Below are 14,075 nucleotides of genomic sequence, written 5' to 3'. Positions count from 1 at the left end.
CTTTTAATAGCCCTCTCCATATTTAAGGAAATGATGATGCACCTGTGAGGATCCCAGACTGTTTTGGAAGTTGCTCATTACAATTTTATTCATATGCCAGGAAGATGTGATGATGCTTGGGGTACGCTTGTGTCTTTTACTATTAAGGCAGGCCATATAAGCAACAGAACAACATGTTTGGCGAGACATGTAGGTCTAATGTGGGAAGTAAGAATCACCTGTTACACTGAGTTAGTGAAGGTGAAAATGTCAAGGTAATCGGTTCTTTGTGTTCTTGATGTGAACGGAAATGGATTAACGTGCAGGTTTTAATGACTAGTCGTTAGTCAGAGCAGAACTTTTCTGTAGTTTTGCCCAAGGTCTCATCTGTATTTTAAATTTAGTGTCTCCTGGAAACTAATGACACATAAATATGAGTCCAGATTACCCGATTGTATGTCTTTTCGGTAAATTAGGAATCACCCCAACAAAAGCAAAAGTTCTTAGTGAAAAATGTAGACAGTGTTACTCATTCAGGCACAGATCCCGGGGGGGGTTAGGGGGAGGGGGAGAAGGTTTTTTTTTCAACCCAACAGAAAAACACTTAAGGTAGTTATAAGCTCAACTTGAATAGCATGTCGACCTAATTTATATCCTAAATGTGCCTCAGTACACTATTTCCAGTCAAAAAGTTTGATTCCTTCGAAGGTGGGGGGGGGATTATTGTCACACCCCCCAACATGAGAGTCTGCTGTAGTGACTCTAGGGCCATTGTAACATTTACAAAGGGCTGTACTGTTCCCTAAGTTGTCCATACCAGACCATATGATCATTTCCTCTGGAACAAAATTGGGAGATGGCAGTTGTTAAAGGGAAAGTGCTTGTATACTGTGGATAAAATGCGTAATTGATCACCTGCCAAAAGTTGAGCTGTTACGACTGCGAAAGATTAATTAGCTATCGGAATTTGAAACAGCTACGAGGAGATCTACTACGTAATGTAGTCCCGGGGTGAGTAAAGAACTACAGCTCGGAGGGACGTACTGGACGCAGAAGGCCGTGTTCCCATTCCTCAAGAGGAAGCAAGTAGGTTTATATTCATGCACAGTGCGATTATTTCCTGTTGCAGGAAGGAAGTACGGTGTGGAGTCATCGGCTGGATCGAGTCCAGTGTAACTTTCTAGTCATAACCTTCGGAAATCCTCTCATTGTTTTAGGGATTATCTAGATGTACCAGCTGAACTCCCCTCACCATTTTTGTCAGTACCTTGTTTGCGGAGGGGAAAAGATGAGCCGCAAGGAGTAACTTGCAAGACCCGACATTAACCGCGACGTAACGACTGACCTTTGTTAAAACTATTAAACTAAATACGTCGGCTCTGAGGAGTACAATTTTTTGTCATGCAGCCAGACCAAACATATTTTTCCTTCATTGCCAATCATTGTTCATCCGTGGAATCTTAATCACACTAAATGTTTATCAAGGAAAAGGAAACAAATGTTACCATAAATGCATTGTTTGTATGAGTCATAAACTGATGTTTGTAAATTCCTATCAAGCAATTTGTCATTGTTCATTCTTTTACATCCAGAAGCAATGCTGAAAGTTTAAGAAACATTTTCCAACATGATAGGCCTGTACATCATGTTTAGCTATGAAAATGCCGGGATAAACCCTCCTCTATGGCACGGCGATGTCAAGTTGCAATTTCGGCGGGAGGGATCGGTGCGAAAATTATTCAAGGACTACCCTCTTACATCTGTCAGCTGATCCCATCAAAATGATGTAGTTTCAATAGGCTGCCATCTCATCCATCAGTTTTCCTCCCTTAAAGTTTGGTTTTACTTTATAGTATGACAGCTGCAAAGTGTGTATTACAACAAATTTACAGTGGACGATTTCCTCAGACGGCTAAAAGCGATGTATGTATTTTTATGTATGTATGTATTTTAGATCCTCCTGCAAGCAGGAACTCGCGAAGAAGCCATCATTGGCTTATCAAAGCCGCAAGCTGACCGAAGTCAGTCTCTTAGATTCATATTTAACGTCCATGATTGTCAATTGTCAACAACTCTGTTACTGGACGACATACATTAATCTTGGAGTGACTCGAACTCGGGACCTTATGATTGAAAGGCACCGGCGTTAACCACTGAGCTAACTGCGTTAACTACTGAGCCCCTGAGCTAACACTCCTAACCACTGAGCTAACACTCCGATCTTGTTCCACTTGGGAACTTAAGTCTAACAATAACATGACACAGGGAGTTGATGAAGCTTGAACGTTATTAACTCATTCGTTACCTTGTTCATTCCATCGTCAGATTTCCTCGGTCATGTTTAAAATAGGTCAGGCTGGCCAGTGGCGGAGCTAGGGTTATTGGTCAAAGGGGGCGAGAATGGTCTGTATGGGCGCTTTCGACACTTTATAAGCGGAGCGCCACCACAGGTTGGCGAGGAGCGTACAGTAATTTTTTGAGTAAAGATACTTCCCAGATCGCCGGAAATGACCCTTTCCTGGCCTTGCTAATTTGCAGATAAACAAAGAATAAATAGGTGTCATCGCCGAAAAAATGTGACAAATGTCAATAGGTAGATGAGAGCGCAATAAAAAAGTAAATAATCGCGAATAAGTCAAAAGTGGTAAAAAGCTGAAAAGGGCGCCAGCAGTCCATTTGAGTCCGTCAGGGGGGGGGGGCATCCACCCCCCTGACTGTTAGGACGCTACGCCACTGAGGCTGGCCAACAATATACCAGGATTAGTTTGAATGGCTATCATTGTTGGCCCCCAAAAGTTTGACATGCTTACAATTGTTAGAAAGTTTTCAAAAATATTTTCCTAGAGGCTCTGATCATCCAACGAATAGGCATATCCTATCATATATATTATTAACTTGTACATATTAAATATTGACTTCAGTGTGGATAAAACTACCTTGAGAATGGGCAGTAAAAAGTGTAGGCCTAATGTTGAAATTTGAGCATGGGTGACCATTTTCTGACTTTCTAGCATATTTTTGGGGTAATCAATAATTATAATAGGAATTATGAAGGCAAATTATATTCAAGTCCTAGATTTAGACATTTGCTTATCAGTTAAATTTTGCTGAAGTAAATCTGTTTCCATGTGCCATTTGGCAATGTATTGTACCATCGTTGTCCATGAATGTCCTGCAGGCTTTTGTTAGCTATATATTGTTTACCTGTCTTTGTCTATGGATGTCCGTCAGGCTTGGTTGCATGAATCGAGACAAGGTGACCGAGAGGAAGTCACCCTCTCCATATTGGTCAAACACTTGCTTGATATATTTAAACTGATAATGGTTCACCATTGACTAATTACTGTGGTGGTTGTATTAATTGCCAATGGGTATTAGTGTTATTTCATTGGGGTGCAATATTAACTTCCTCTTAAGGTTGTATGAGGTCAGATGAAAGGACACATGATGGGTCATTTGGAAATATAATTTTTTTTTTTTAAACTGTGTTTGATGGGTGTGTAATATCAGTATTAAATGCGGAATTCCAAAAGGCAACATGGGAGACCGAGATAAGGCTATATTTGAGGAAGTGACTTTTGGTAGATAAAACGCTACATGTTGAATGGGAAAGGCTAAGAGTGGATGGAAATACCTTCCTTATGACCTCCGACTGTCAACCATTTTACTGACCTGTCATACTTTTTCGTCCACAAATATAGTAGAAAGATTACAGGAAGCATCAGTGACTTGACACAGCCAAGACTCAGTATTGTCTTGTGTGACAGTACAGTAGCCTACTATCATAGCAGCTGGGAATAGGTTGCAATGATATTAACCATCAGGCAAGTGGTTTGATCTATTTTCGGCAGTGGTGTGGGAGGGGAAGGAGGCGGGGCGAGGAGGTGTTTACACCGATGGATTTTTAAGTTGCGCATTTTGGCAATGACATTGTTACACAGGTCTTCTGATGAGATGCTTGATTGGTTAATGATAGATCTACATAGGCAAGAATGAAAATGTTATCTGTTTTGCAGGTTATTTCCAAATGCACACTGGGAATTTAAAAAAAAAAAATAATAATATTAAACACTTGAATGTTTTGAAATTAAACAATAAAACACTACTTTCTATTTGAGTGACAAACGTACTTCTATGTTTGGATTAGACAGACCTGTGCTGACCTGTACATCTACTGCCGAAATCTCTCGTTGACTTTCGTTTTCTATGATTTTACTCTGTTTGTGGTTTGAGAAAGGTGGAGGTTCTTTCTTGAAGTCTAAATTGAGGAAGTTGAAAAGAAAATAAGCCATCATGCGAGGAAGGAAGTTGGAAATTGGTACAGCGTGGAACTTTTTAAAAATGATCCGCTTTTTTTCCCCTTTCTTTTTAAGCTTACTCATGATTTGCAGCACTTGGCTTGATGAATCATCAAGAAATTTGATTTCCTCAACTCCTTTAATTAGAATTAATTATCACTCTTCCATGCATTTGACCACAGATTGACTTTCTGTTTTACATCAAACTAAGAGTCACCAAGAAATTACAATATTTAGCAACTTTCTTTATCTTAACTTGTTTGATAATTCTATAAAACAAACTGAATGTTATTGCAAAGTAAATTGATATATCTTGCGTGATAAACATGCTATAAGGATAAACCGTTGTATTACCCAAACCAAACGAAATCGTTTTCATGGGGATCATTGAAGTCATACATGTATACCAAACAGCTCGAGGATGAATTTTTTAATTACAGGGGGGTTGGGGGTTGAAAGTGGCAGGAGGGGGGAGGGGGGTTGTGGAAGGGAGGGGGATAAGTTTGTGGGTAGGGTGACCATTGATGTACAATAATACCCAGAGGAACTCCTCTTCGTATGGCATTAACCCGTTTTACAATAATCTCGTAAGAAGATGCGCGGTATTTCATCATTTGTATGAAAAGTGTGTTGTTTCAAAATTATTCCCAGCTATGCAATTTGTTTTTTTATTTGCCTTTAATAAAGTACATGAATTTTTGATCTATTTCATGTTTCCGTCTGAATATTTCTAGTCACTACTCCTGCTCGTCTACAGTGTCTTGGCAGTTTGATAGTCAGTCTCTCTCAAGTTTGGGGATGTAAATATTGTCCACAGTGTTAGTTTCATCTCCCTGGTCCGTGTCAGCTGAGGTTACTCAGTGTGCACGTTCATATATACTGTCTGCTGTAATAGCTGCTGCAGTAAAGACAGTGTGCTCCTCTCTCTGTACGTAACTTCTCTGCAGTGTGTGTATGGACTGTGCTCGTCCAGCATATATCTGAAACGATGACTTACCCCCCACTCCAGTACCCTTAGGGTATCTGAGCTTGACCTTGCTCCTGTCTCTTCTCACTATACCAGAAGAGAGAAAGCGAGCCGAATACAACAGCTTGCAACTGCTGTAGGGCGTAGATTTACGGGCGTTTAGGCACCATGAAAAGACTGCAGTCATGAAGCAGGAACTGTTTAATTAAAGACCCAGGAAAAGTGGGATTACAAGTTCTTTAAACGACTTTGAATTGTCAGTAATCTGAATTCTTCACTCACAGAGTATTTAGACTGGGAATATAACAACACTTCCCTGAATCCCTGATACAATACAATATCTATATATATATATCTGTGGTACTGTGCAAAATTGAAATGTAACCTTGGGCGCAATTATGAATGATAATTCTTTGTGTTATAGGAATGGTTTTTTTTATAATAAAAGCTAGTGTGCTTTCCTTGGTGTTGCCCTTAGGGGGCCTAGTTTAACTTGGTAAACAGGTAAGCCAGGGGTAAAGTGAAGTCAGAGGGAAATCCAGCTGTAGATGGTTACACAGTGTCAGACGGTAGTCTCATGAGGGATAGTACGCTTTGGCATCCAGTGGTCGGGTGGCAGTGGTGGCGTGGGAGTATCTATCAAATTGATATCTGATTTGAGTCTAGATTTTCTTATGATAGACGTTAGTATAGTTAGAAATCAGCATTTGACATCCAAGGGTGATATACAGTAGCATGATGTGAAAATTGAACTGTGGAAGGATCATGAACAATACATTTCGAAGATGTCCCAGGACCAGGGGGACCTTTGAAACAGGTGTTGGGGAGATGGGAGGTTGGAGGGGGGTTGAAATGGAATAGCCAGAAACTCTGTGCTTGTGGGATATTAAATCAGCTGTAATGCTGTCATATATATATCCATTTGAGACAAAAAAGCACTGGCAAGCTAAAAGTGATGTAAAATTGCTCTTGCAAGTGATGGAATATAGTAATCAATTATTTTCCACCTCTGTAGTCCCAGAACTTAAATTCCAGATGTTGGTTCAAATGTGCAAGAAAGGTCTGCCTGATCATTTGTAATGTATAGTGAGATATGTTGCCAGGGAAGCCATTCAAAGGTTTCATTAGATTCAAAGTGAATGAGATTTAATAAAGAAAAGGATATAATAAAATAAAAGAAATAGGGTGGGATATGTATCGCTTTCTATTATTCATAAAATATTACAGTGCACAAGATCTGCTTGGATTAATATTTTCATGTGTTTCCTGCAGCTGTTTTATATTGCAAAAAAATAGTACCTTACTATGTGATACTGGATAAATCATGCCCTGAAGCCCACCCTCCCTCCCCCCTTTCATTCCTCCCCCCCCCCTTCAAAGGAATTAATTGTTCTGTAGTTTCACTCTCCCTTTGCCACATAACTTAGTTCTTATTTTGACTTGTTACTATGTTTCCTAATTCAAGAGTCAACCTTATTTTTATTCCTGAGAAACATGATTGCTTTCGCAACCTTGCAGTGAATTGAGAAGATTTCAAATTTGAGTTGAAATGTTGAATTGGAAGCCACCCGACATGAAGGTTGTAATCCATATTCCCTTGCAGAATTTCTCCCACATTTGTGGTCACTTAAGCGCCGTAAAATTAACTGAGCTGGTTATTTTTATTATTATTATTTGTAATGTGCACTCAGTCCTCAGTGTTATCTGTACTGTATATCCTTCTGAGACTTTTTCCTATAAATCGAACATAATGTTTCAACTAGTGAGGTGTTGTAAAGTTATACATACAGGATATATGTTTATCAAGGATGTACTCAGTACGAGTGGCGGCTGGGCCCGGCAGTTCTGAACGCCGCCCAGCTAAAACAGTATATTAAAGAACTCTGTCCGGCACTTTTTTTGATGATTACTAAAAAAAAATCCCATTACCGAAATATGGGAGAATACTTGGCACAGAACAGTTAGCTCCAGAATAGGAGATAAAAGGCACCATTGGCCATCTAAGCATACTTCATCTGCATCCCTCCCCCAGGACGTGGATCACACTACTGCTCAAATCTGCCCATTTCTGAGCATATCCCTGATATATGCACTACAATCTACCTAGCCTAGATTACAATCGGTAACATTCTTGCACACCTCCCCGCCCCCTCCCCCCCACCCATGTACAAGAACTACCTTGTGGTAGTGGCCCACAAGCAGATAGCACATTTCTACTCTTCCTTTAAGCTCATAAAGTTGTGGTTTGATGTTTGTAATGATTTTGCTGTGACTAACATAACATATCAAGAGATTCCTAAGATAATTAACGCAGCACATCTGTGGGCGTTAATTGTGCCTTTTGTTAATCGCATCCAATGTCTCTCATCTCCTTGGTGCGCACTTATTGATACTTACACGATTTCCTGCGAGTGATCCTTTAGGAAGTACAAACAGTTGTAATTGCTTCCCAATCAGTGACTTTTGTTGCTGATCTGTTTTCTTGTTTTGATGGGTTTATCAGATTTGAGGGTAACAGATGTCTATACATGCTATGTAGACAGTTGTATTCATACATGGATAACTTGTGTACAGAATTAGTTTTGACAAGACATGACTACGTTGTTGGTAAATGCCACTTGCCAGCAATCTACCGAAATGGCTCTGTTTGTAAAGTCTGCATATCACACAGATACATTGAAGAATGACTTAAGGGGAACAAAATTAAACTGATTATATATATATATATATATATATATATATATATATATATATATATATATATATTATAAACCACTGCTTACAGTCCATGTTGCATTTCGACAACACTTTTTACCTTAGAGGAATAACCTTTCGAAACATCTGAGATTCATTTAAGTGTTAAAGTGACTGGACTTTATAATCTAATTAATTCATAGACCATTAGGTCAGTTCCTCAATATAATAATAATAATAATAAATTTGTCAAGCGTTACATGGCCTCAATTGACATGTTCATAACAAGTTTATCAAGGAAAAATGGTATTGAATATCATCCACGGATATCCCGTTGTATATAATATATGAAATGAACAGGATATATTTTGGTTGAGTTATTAGAAGTTATGAAACAATGGATTAACATCAACCTGTAGGCCAACCCTGATGAGGGACCAACGCATCAACAATCATCAATTTGTGTAATAATCTATTTTATTATTATAATTATTATTTTGTTATATTTCAGGGTACTCAGTGAGCTCCGGTTACTTTACCAATACTGACGTGGTGGAAGGCGTAACAGGGGCCCCTCGAGCATATGAACATGGCCGTGTCTATATCTATAACCTTAGGGATTTCTCCCTTTACACAGAAATCCATGGGCCAGGGGTAAGAAATTTGACTGAAAAGTAGCTTTTCTGTGTTAAATTTGCTACATTTTTCTCATACATTCAGTGCTAAAAGTCACATGAAAATTTATCGCAATCAGTCAAGTATCATTTCAAATTTCAATAGAAAATCAAGAAAATATACCGTTTTGGTGTTTGCGTGCGATTAAGGCACCAATGTCAATAGGAAAAAAAAACTGCAGCCGAGCTGCAAAATGCCCTGCTGAAAGGCTGCTGTTGATATCAAACAATATAAATTATGTCCCCGGATCAGCAGAGCCTAATCTTGCGTGAAATGCAGTGCACCTTGACTGAAACGATACACAGCACAAACGATTACATCACACGCAGCCTGGCTGCAGGATGCTGCAACCCCATCAGCAAACTGCAGCCAGTCACAGTGCCTGATACTACTTGTATGAGAAAGTGTCGGAATGATGAAATTCCCCAAATGAAATGGGTTTATTCATTGCTCACCAGTTAAACAGAGGATTTCTTGACAATTGTTAGCAATTTGTCTTAGTTTTTAAACAATTGCAAAACTTTATTAAGTTGAGTAAGTTGTAGTAGGATTTGATGAAATTTGCCAATCGAAAGCAAAAAAAAAAGGGTGCTTGAAAAACTATGACAATTGGCAGAATTTGTGTCCTGCAAGATAGTAAATATCTAGTACTTAGGTCTCTGTTGCCTACTCTCTTTAAGTGTGAACTCATTGCCTGTAGAACTAATACAGTCCTAGCGTCTTAAAAGTCATATTTTTTCTTTTCTTATCATTCATATCCAGCTCCTTCTGTGACTCGATGTTCTGTTTCTATTATTGTTTTTTTATTTTTTTATTTCTCGTCCTACGTCTGTTTACTTTCAGATGAGCTCCTACTTTGGTGCCAGGGTCCTGGGGATGTACATCAATGGCGATGCATGGTCAGATTTGTTAGTGGGGGCGCCCTTGTATTCTGAAGACCAAGATGAAGGATGTGTTTACATCTACAGAAACGAAGGATTTGTAAGTTTCTCTTTTCAACTCTCTTGTTTCATGATTCCAAAATATGCAAGTAATTAATAAATTGGAAAGGTGAATGTGGAATGTCCTCTTCTTGGATCAACGGATATATATAATGGATATATTACGGATATATAATGGATATATTACGGATTTGGATACATTACGGATACATAACGGATAAATAATGGATATATTACGGATATAATGTGTCTGAAGGCGTTTTTTTTTAATGACGCCAAGCAGCCGCATGCTTGCCACTTACACTTCAAGTCAGGTTGGCCATCCAGTTCACATTTTTGGCTTATTTTGGACTTTTCTTAAATATTTGGAAGACCATTTCAGATGGTAAAACATTGATTTTCTCCTGGATGAAATATCTTATCATTCTTTGACCAGCCATGGATAGAATCACACAACTTTCCCAGAGGCTACTAATGCCACCACCCTTTATACCACTGGAACCATAGCACTGGGATAAATCTATTGATAACCCCAAAAATAGCCTTGTCCAGTGTGAAATAAACATATATATAAAAAAAAAAAATAAAAAATAGGTAACCTGATGGTTACTCGTTGAAATAAAAGGTGATCTATATATCAATATGTAAACATATAGTGGCTATACTTTCAGTCACAATGCATACTCTTTTTTGTCATTCTGTGGGTGATTTTTAAAGTGAAGGAAAAACGGAACATTGCTTCATAGAATTGATATCATGAATCCCTACTTTTCGTAAGATTTCCTTTGATTAAAAGGAAGTTTAAAAATATGACAGGACTTGGGAGCAGATTGTCTTCAAAGATACAAGCGAAAAACTAATTACCTGTTGTTTCATTCAGACAGGCATAGTTTGAAACTTTAAGCTATAAAGGTTGGAATGCTGTATTGAGAAAGACCATCAAGATGGTAAGGTTGTATGAGATTGTTTGCTATCCTCAAATTCTCTGAAAGGGGGACTTTTCACTTTCAATTCGGTAGATTTTTCAAGACTAAACGATACCAAACTCATTTTATCACTGCATGTTTTTTCACATTATTTCCAATTTCCTTTTTGAAACAGAGCTTTCTTAGTTTCTATTTCTCTGTTTTCTTATTTCTTTCTTTATTTATATAAATATGTATCTATATATATCTATACATATTTGGTTGCTGTTTCTGTTCTTTTCCAGGGTGTTATGATTTTGGAAGATCAACTTAAGGGTTCTAGGATCCCTAAAGCAAGATTTGGGAGCTCCATTGAGAATGTGGGTGATCTGAACATGGATGGCTATGACGGTAAGATTGGAACCTGCTATTAATTATTTTTTTTTAAAAATAATAAAATATCTAACTTTAAAAACTGTGATTATTTAAATGTCATAGAGGACAGTGTAGTCTTAGTCATTTACAAGGGGAAATTTACAAAGCAAGTCAAATAGTCGAGCACTTCCTCCTTCAGGGTATCGCGAAGTTAATTGTTTTTCCGATATTGACAGGACTCGTATTACAGCTGTAAGTCTGCTTCCAACGAACAGTGTGATGGAAAGGAATCATGGCAAACTGGTGGATTTAAGTCGGTCTGTAGAACAGGGAAAGAATGGAAAATCCATTTCTGACTGAAAACACAGAGAAAGTAATCACAATATCAATATTATCCAAACCCTCAGCAGTTATTCTCAAACTTCACCGTCAAATGCCTGTTAAATAGTGTCGTCACATTGTCTACGAAACTCTGATCACTTCCAACTTAACGAAGGGATGGATGTTACATCGGTAACGCCTGGGAGCAGGTCACATGACCCTCTGTGGTTGTTTTTTTTTTGGTTCCCAAGATCGTATTTAATGCTATCGTGGCACTGTTCACGGATGATAAATTATCTTTGGGTACCCAGCATGCATTGCTCAGAGTCATAACAATGATACAACGGCATAACACGGCTCGTCCGTTCACAAATATTATTTTAGGATAACTGTAGACAGAAATAACTATGAATAGGGGAGACTTGAATGGAGGGTAAAGGCTGCACAGTTTATACAAGAGAAATGAAAAGCAAGCGAGATGAAATGAAATGTGACAATAAACGATGATGATGTCGTCGTATCAGATGCAGTTTAGCTAATGAGATATAACGAAAGTTGTTCAAACAGGATGCATTACTAAAATAAATGAGATGAACAATGTTAGATGTTCGATTGTTGGAGAAGACTAGGAAACTTGTGACAAAATACAAATCTGAAAATGAAAAACTGGCATTAATGAAGAAAAATGCCATGAAAAAAAAAAAAAAAAAAAAATTATTAAATAAATTGAAAAAAAAACACAAATGAGTTATCTTATAGCTTTGATATGATGGAAATGAAAATACTATCGTGCACAATTGACCAACCTGTTCTTCCAATGGGATAAATGAACCTCCAAAAGGCACCATATCTGTACAAGCTTATATATATATATATATATATATATATATATATATATATATATATATAAATATATATATATATATATGTTAAAACCATTGAAGTACAGAAGTGATGCTATGTCTTGGCATACTACAGTGCACATGGTGACAATAAACTAATGTAGGGAACGATTTGAAAACGTCAAAACTAATTGACGATAATTACTCGATACAGAGTTGATGTGATACCTTGGGTTGCTGTGTGAAGTTCCTTGACCCAGCAGAAATTATTCAAGTTAATACGCTCTTTGGCACAAGTTAATACCTGTTTCAGTTACAGGAAGCTAAGGTGGAAGTGACCTTTTACTGGGTATGTGACAGCTTGCTTCCCGGTAATACTTCATTTCTCAGTTACGTATTGTCGAATAAGTCGGGGTATACGTTTTGTTGTCCCACACAGTATGCAATGTATTGTAAAGCATCGTGAAGGAGGAAAAGGTAGAAACATATATATATATTTTACAGGTTCGCAGGTGAGGTCTGATGGAAAACAGACCCAAACTTGGTGACACTTCCTTAAAAGTATCACTTTTTAAATAATGTTAACTGGGGACTGTCTGAAAAGCTATTCTCAAACGCTAAAAAATTTACTTGCGTATAATTTGAGTTTCCGTAGAGTATCAGAACAAATTACAAGCTTAAAGATCTCATTCGAGACCTTAAAAAAAAAATATAAAAAAAAGGATTTGAGTATCACCCTTAGCTTTCAGCTTTGCTATTTTACATGTATGTGTACATGTATGTTATTTCAATAGGTTAAAATGAACAAAATTTAGCTGAAATACTTTTGTTTAGGAAACCCAAGGATATTCGCACATCATCAGCCATACATTTCAGACCATATCATATCCGCAGATGAACCAGTGTTGTCTTCTGTAGAGGCTCTAATAGAGAATGTTAGGGAAGTATATGACAGTCTTGACCTTTTACCCTCTACCCAGACCTGCTCCCTAACACTGCCACTTCAGATGGATAAAGTTTGACAAGGAGGATGTGTGGCCGTGAGGTCGTTGTTGGTTAATGGGAGGTTTCCCCCCTCCCCTCCCCCCTGAAAAATTGAAAAAAGTTTAAGTTAGACATGACATTGTGCATTCTGAGGTATATTTAGGCTATAAATTGGGCCTAGCATTAGGTTGACATGCAAGGTTGTGCCAATGAGCACTGTTGCCTTTTTGTTTTTTGTAGGGTTATGAAGGAATAGAAAGGACATGGGCAGGGGGGTGGGGGAGTGTACACCCCATAGCTGGATTCATTGCCTGCACATCATCCATCTAATGGATGAGAGTTTAAATAGCATATTGTGTGCGTATTGAAATGGTCAAGGACAGAAATCCATTTCGTTAACCTGCAGCGACACGTGTTAAGAATAAACCAATTGTTTCACGACATTATGACAGGCGCTAAATTTAGGTTTAAAACCAACAAACCATAGTTTTTGTTTTTCAAACTTTGTTTAACAGATGTTGCAGTTGGTGCACCTTATGAGGATGATATGATGGGAGCTGTTTATATTTACCATGGAGACCTGGATGGGATCAAGACAACTTTTTCTCAGGTTGGTTTGTTACAGAGTGGGGGAATCATGTAACACCATAACACCATACCCCTTTCATTCTACTCCTCTATTTAAAGGGAGTGAAGACTCGCGTACAAAGAAACGTCTGATGCTGGTAATCTGACCTAGTTTCCAATGAGGTGTAACAGAAGTGTTAGACACCACCATTGATCCCAGATAATACACACACAGCTTGCTACCGTCGGTAATTATACACTAGTGTACAGTCAATTCATGAATGCAGCTACTGTCAATACCCACAACACAGTGTACATAGCAGCGATGGACATCTCAGGTCCAGATAAAAAGATATCACGTTTCATTACTGTCTGCATTTTGTAGCGACAAGAAGAAAACTTCACTTGCAAGCAACGGAAAGTTAACTTTTTTCAGTGGTGGCACGCGGTTGGGCCGAGTCTTCAATGCCTTTAAAACTATTGAAGCTCTATTCTGCACTTGGTGATTCAAGTGGACTGCCATGTAG

General features: G+C 38.2%; 1 protein-coding gene across 6 annotated transcripts in view; it reads left to right on the top strand.

Moving 5' to 3' along the window:
* The window catches only part of LOC139958593 (integrin alpha-9-like), a 64,149-nt gene that overhangs the window by 29,546 nt on the left and 20,528 nt on the right, over positions 1 to 14,075 (top strand). For all 6 annotated transcript variants that reach the window (XM_071955754.1, XM_071955756.1, XM_071955755.1 and 3 more), the window contains 4 exons: positions 8,450 to 8,592; positions 9,457 to 9,594; positions 10,765 to 10,870; positions 13,497 to 13,591. In XM_071955754.1, the coding sequence (XP_071811855.1) occupies positions 8,450 to 8,592; positions 9,457 to 9,594; positions 10,765 to 10,870; positions 13,497 to 13,591 (482 nt within the window). The remainder of the gene's footprint in view (positions 1 to 8,449; positions 8,593 to 9,456; positions 9,595 to 10,764; positions 10,871 to 13,496; positions 13,592 to 14,075) is intronic.

This window comes from Apostichopus japonicus, chromosome 18, assembly GCF_037975245.1.
Source record: "Apostichopus japonicus isolate 1M-3 chromosome 18, ASM3797524v1, whole genome shotgun sequence".
Classification (NCBI taxonomy): Eukaryota; Metazoa; Echinodermata; class Holothuroidea; order Aspidochirotida; family Stichopodidae; genus Apostichopus; species Apostichopus japonicus.
Note: the sequence above shows the minus strand (reverse complement) of the source record. Positions and strands in the feature narration are given on the sequence as shown.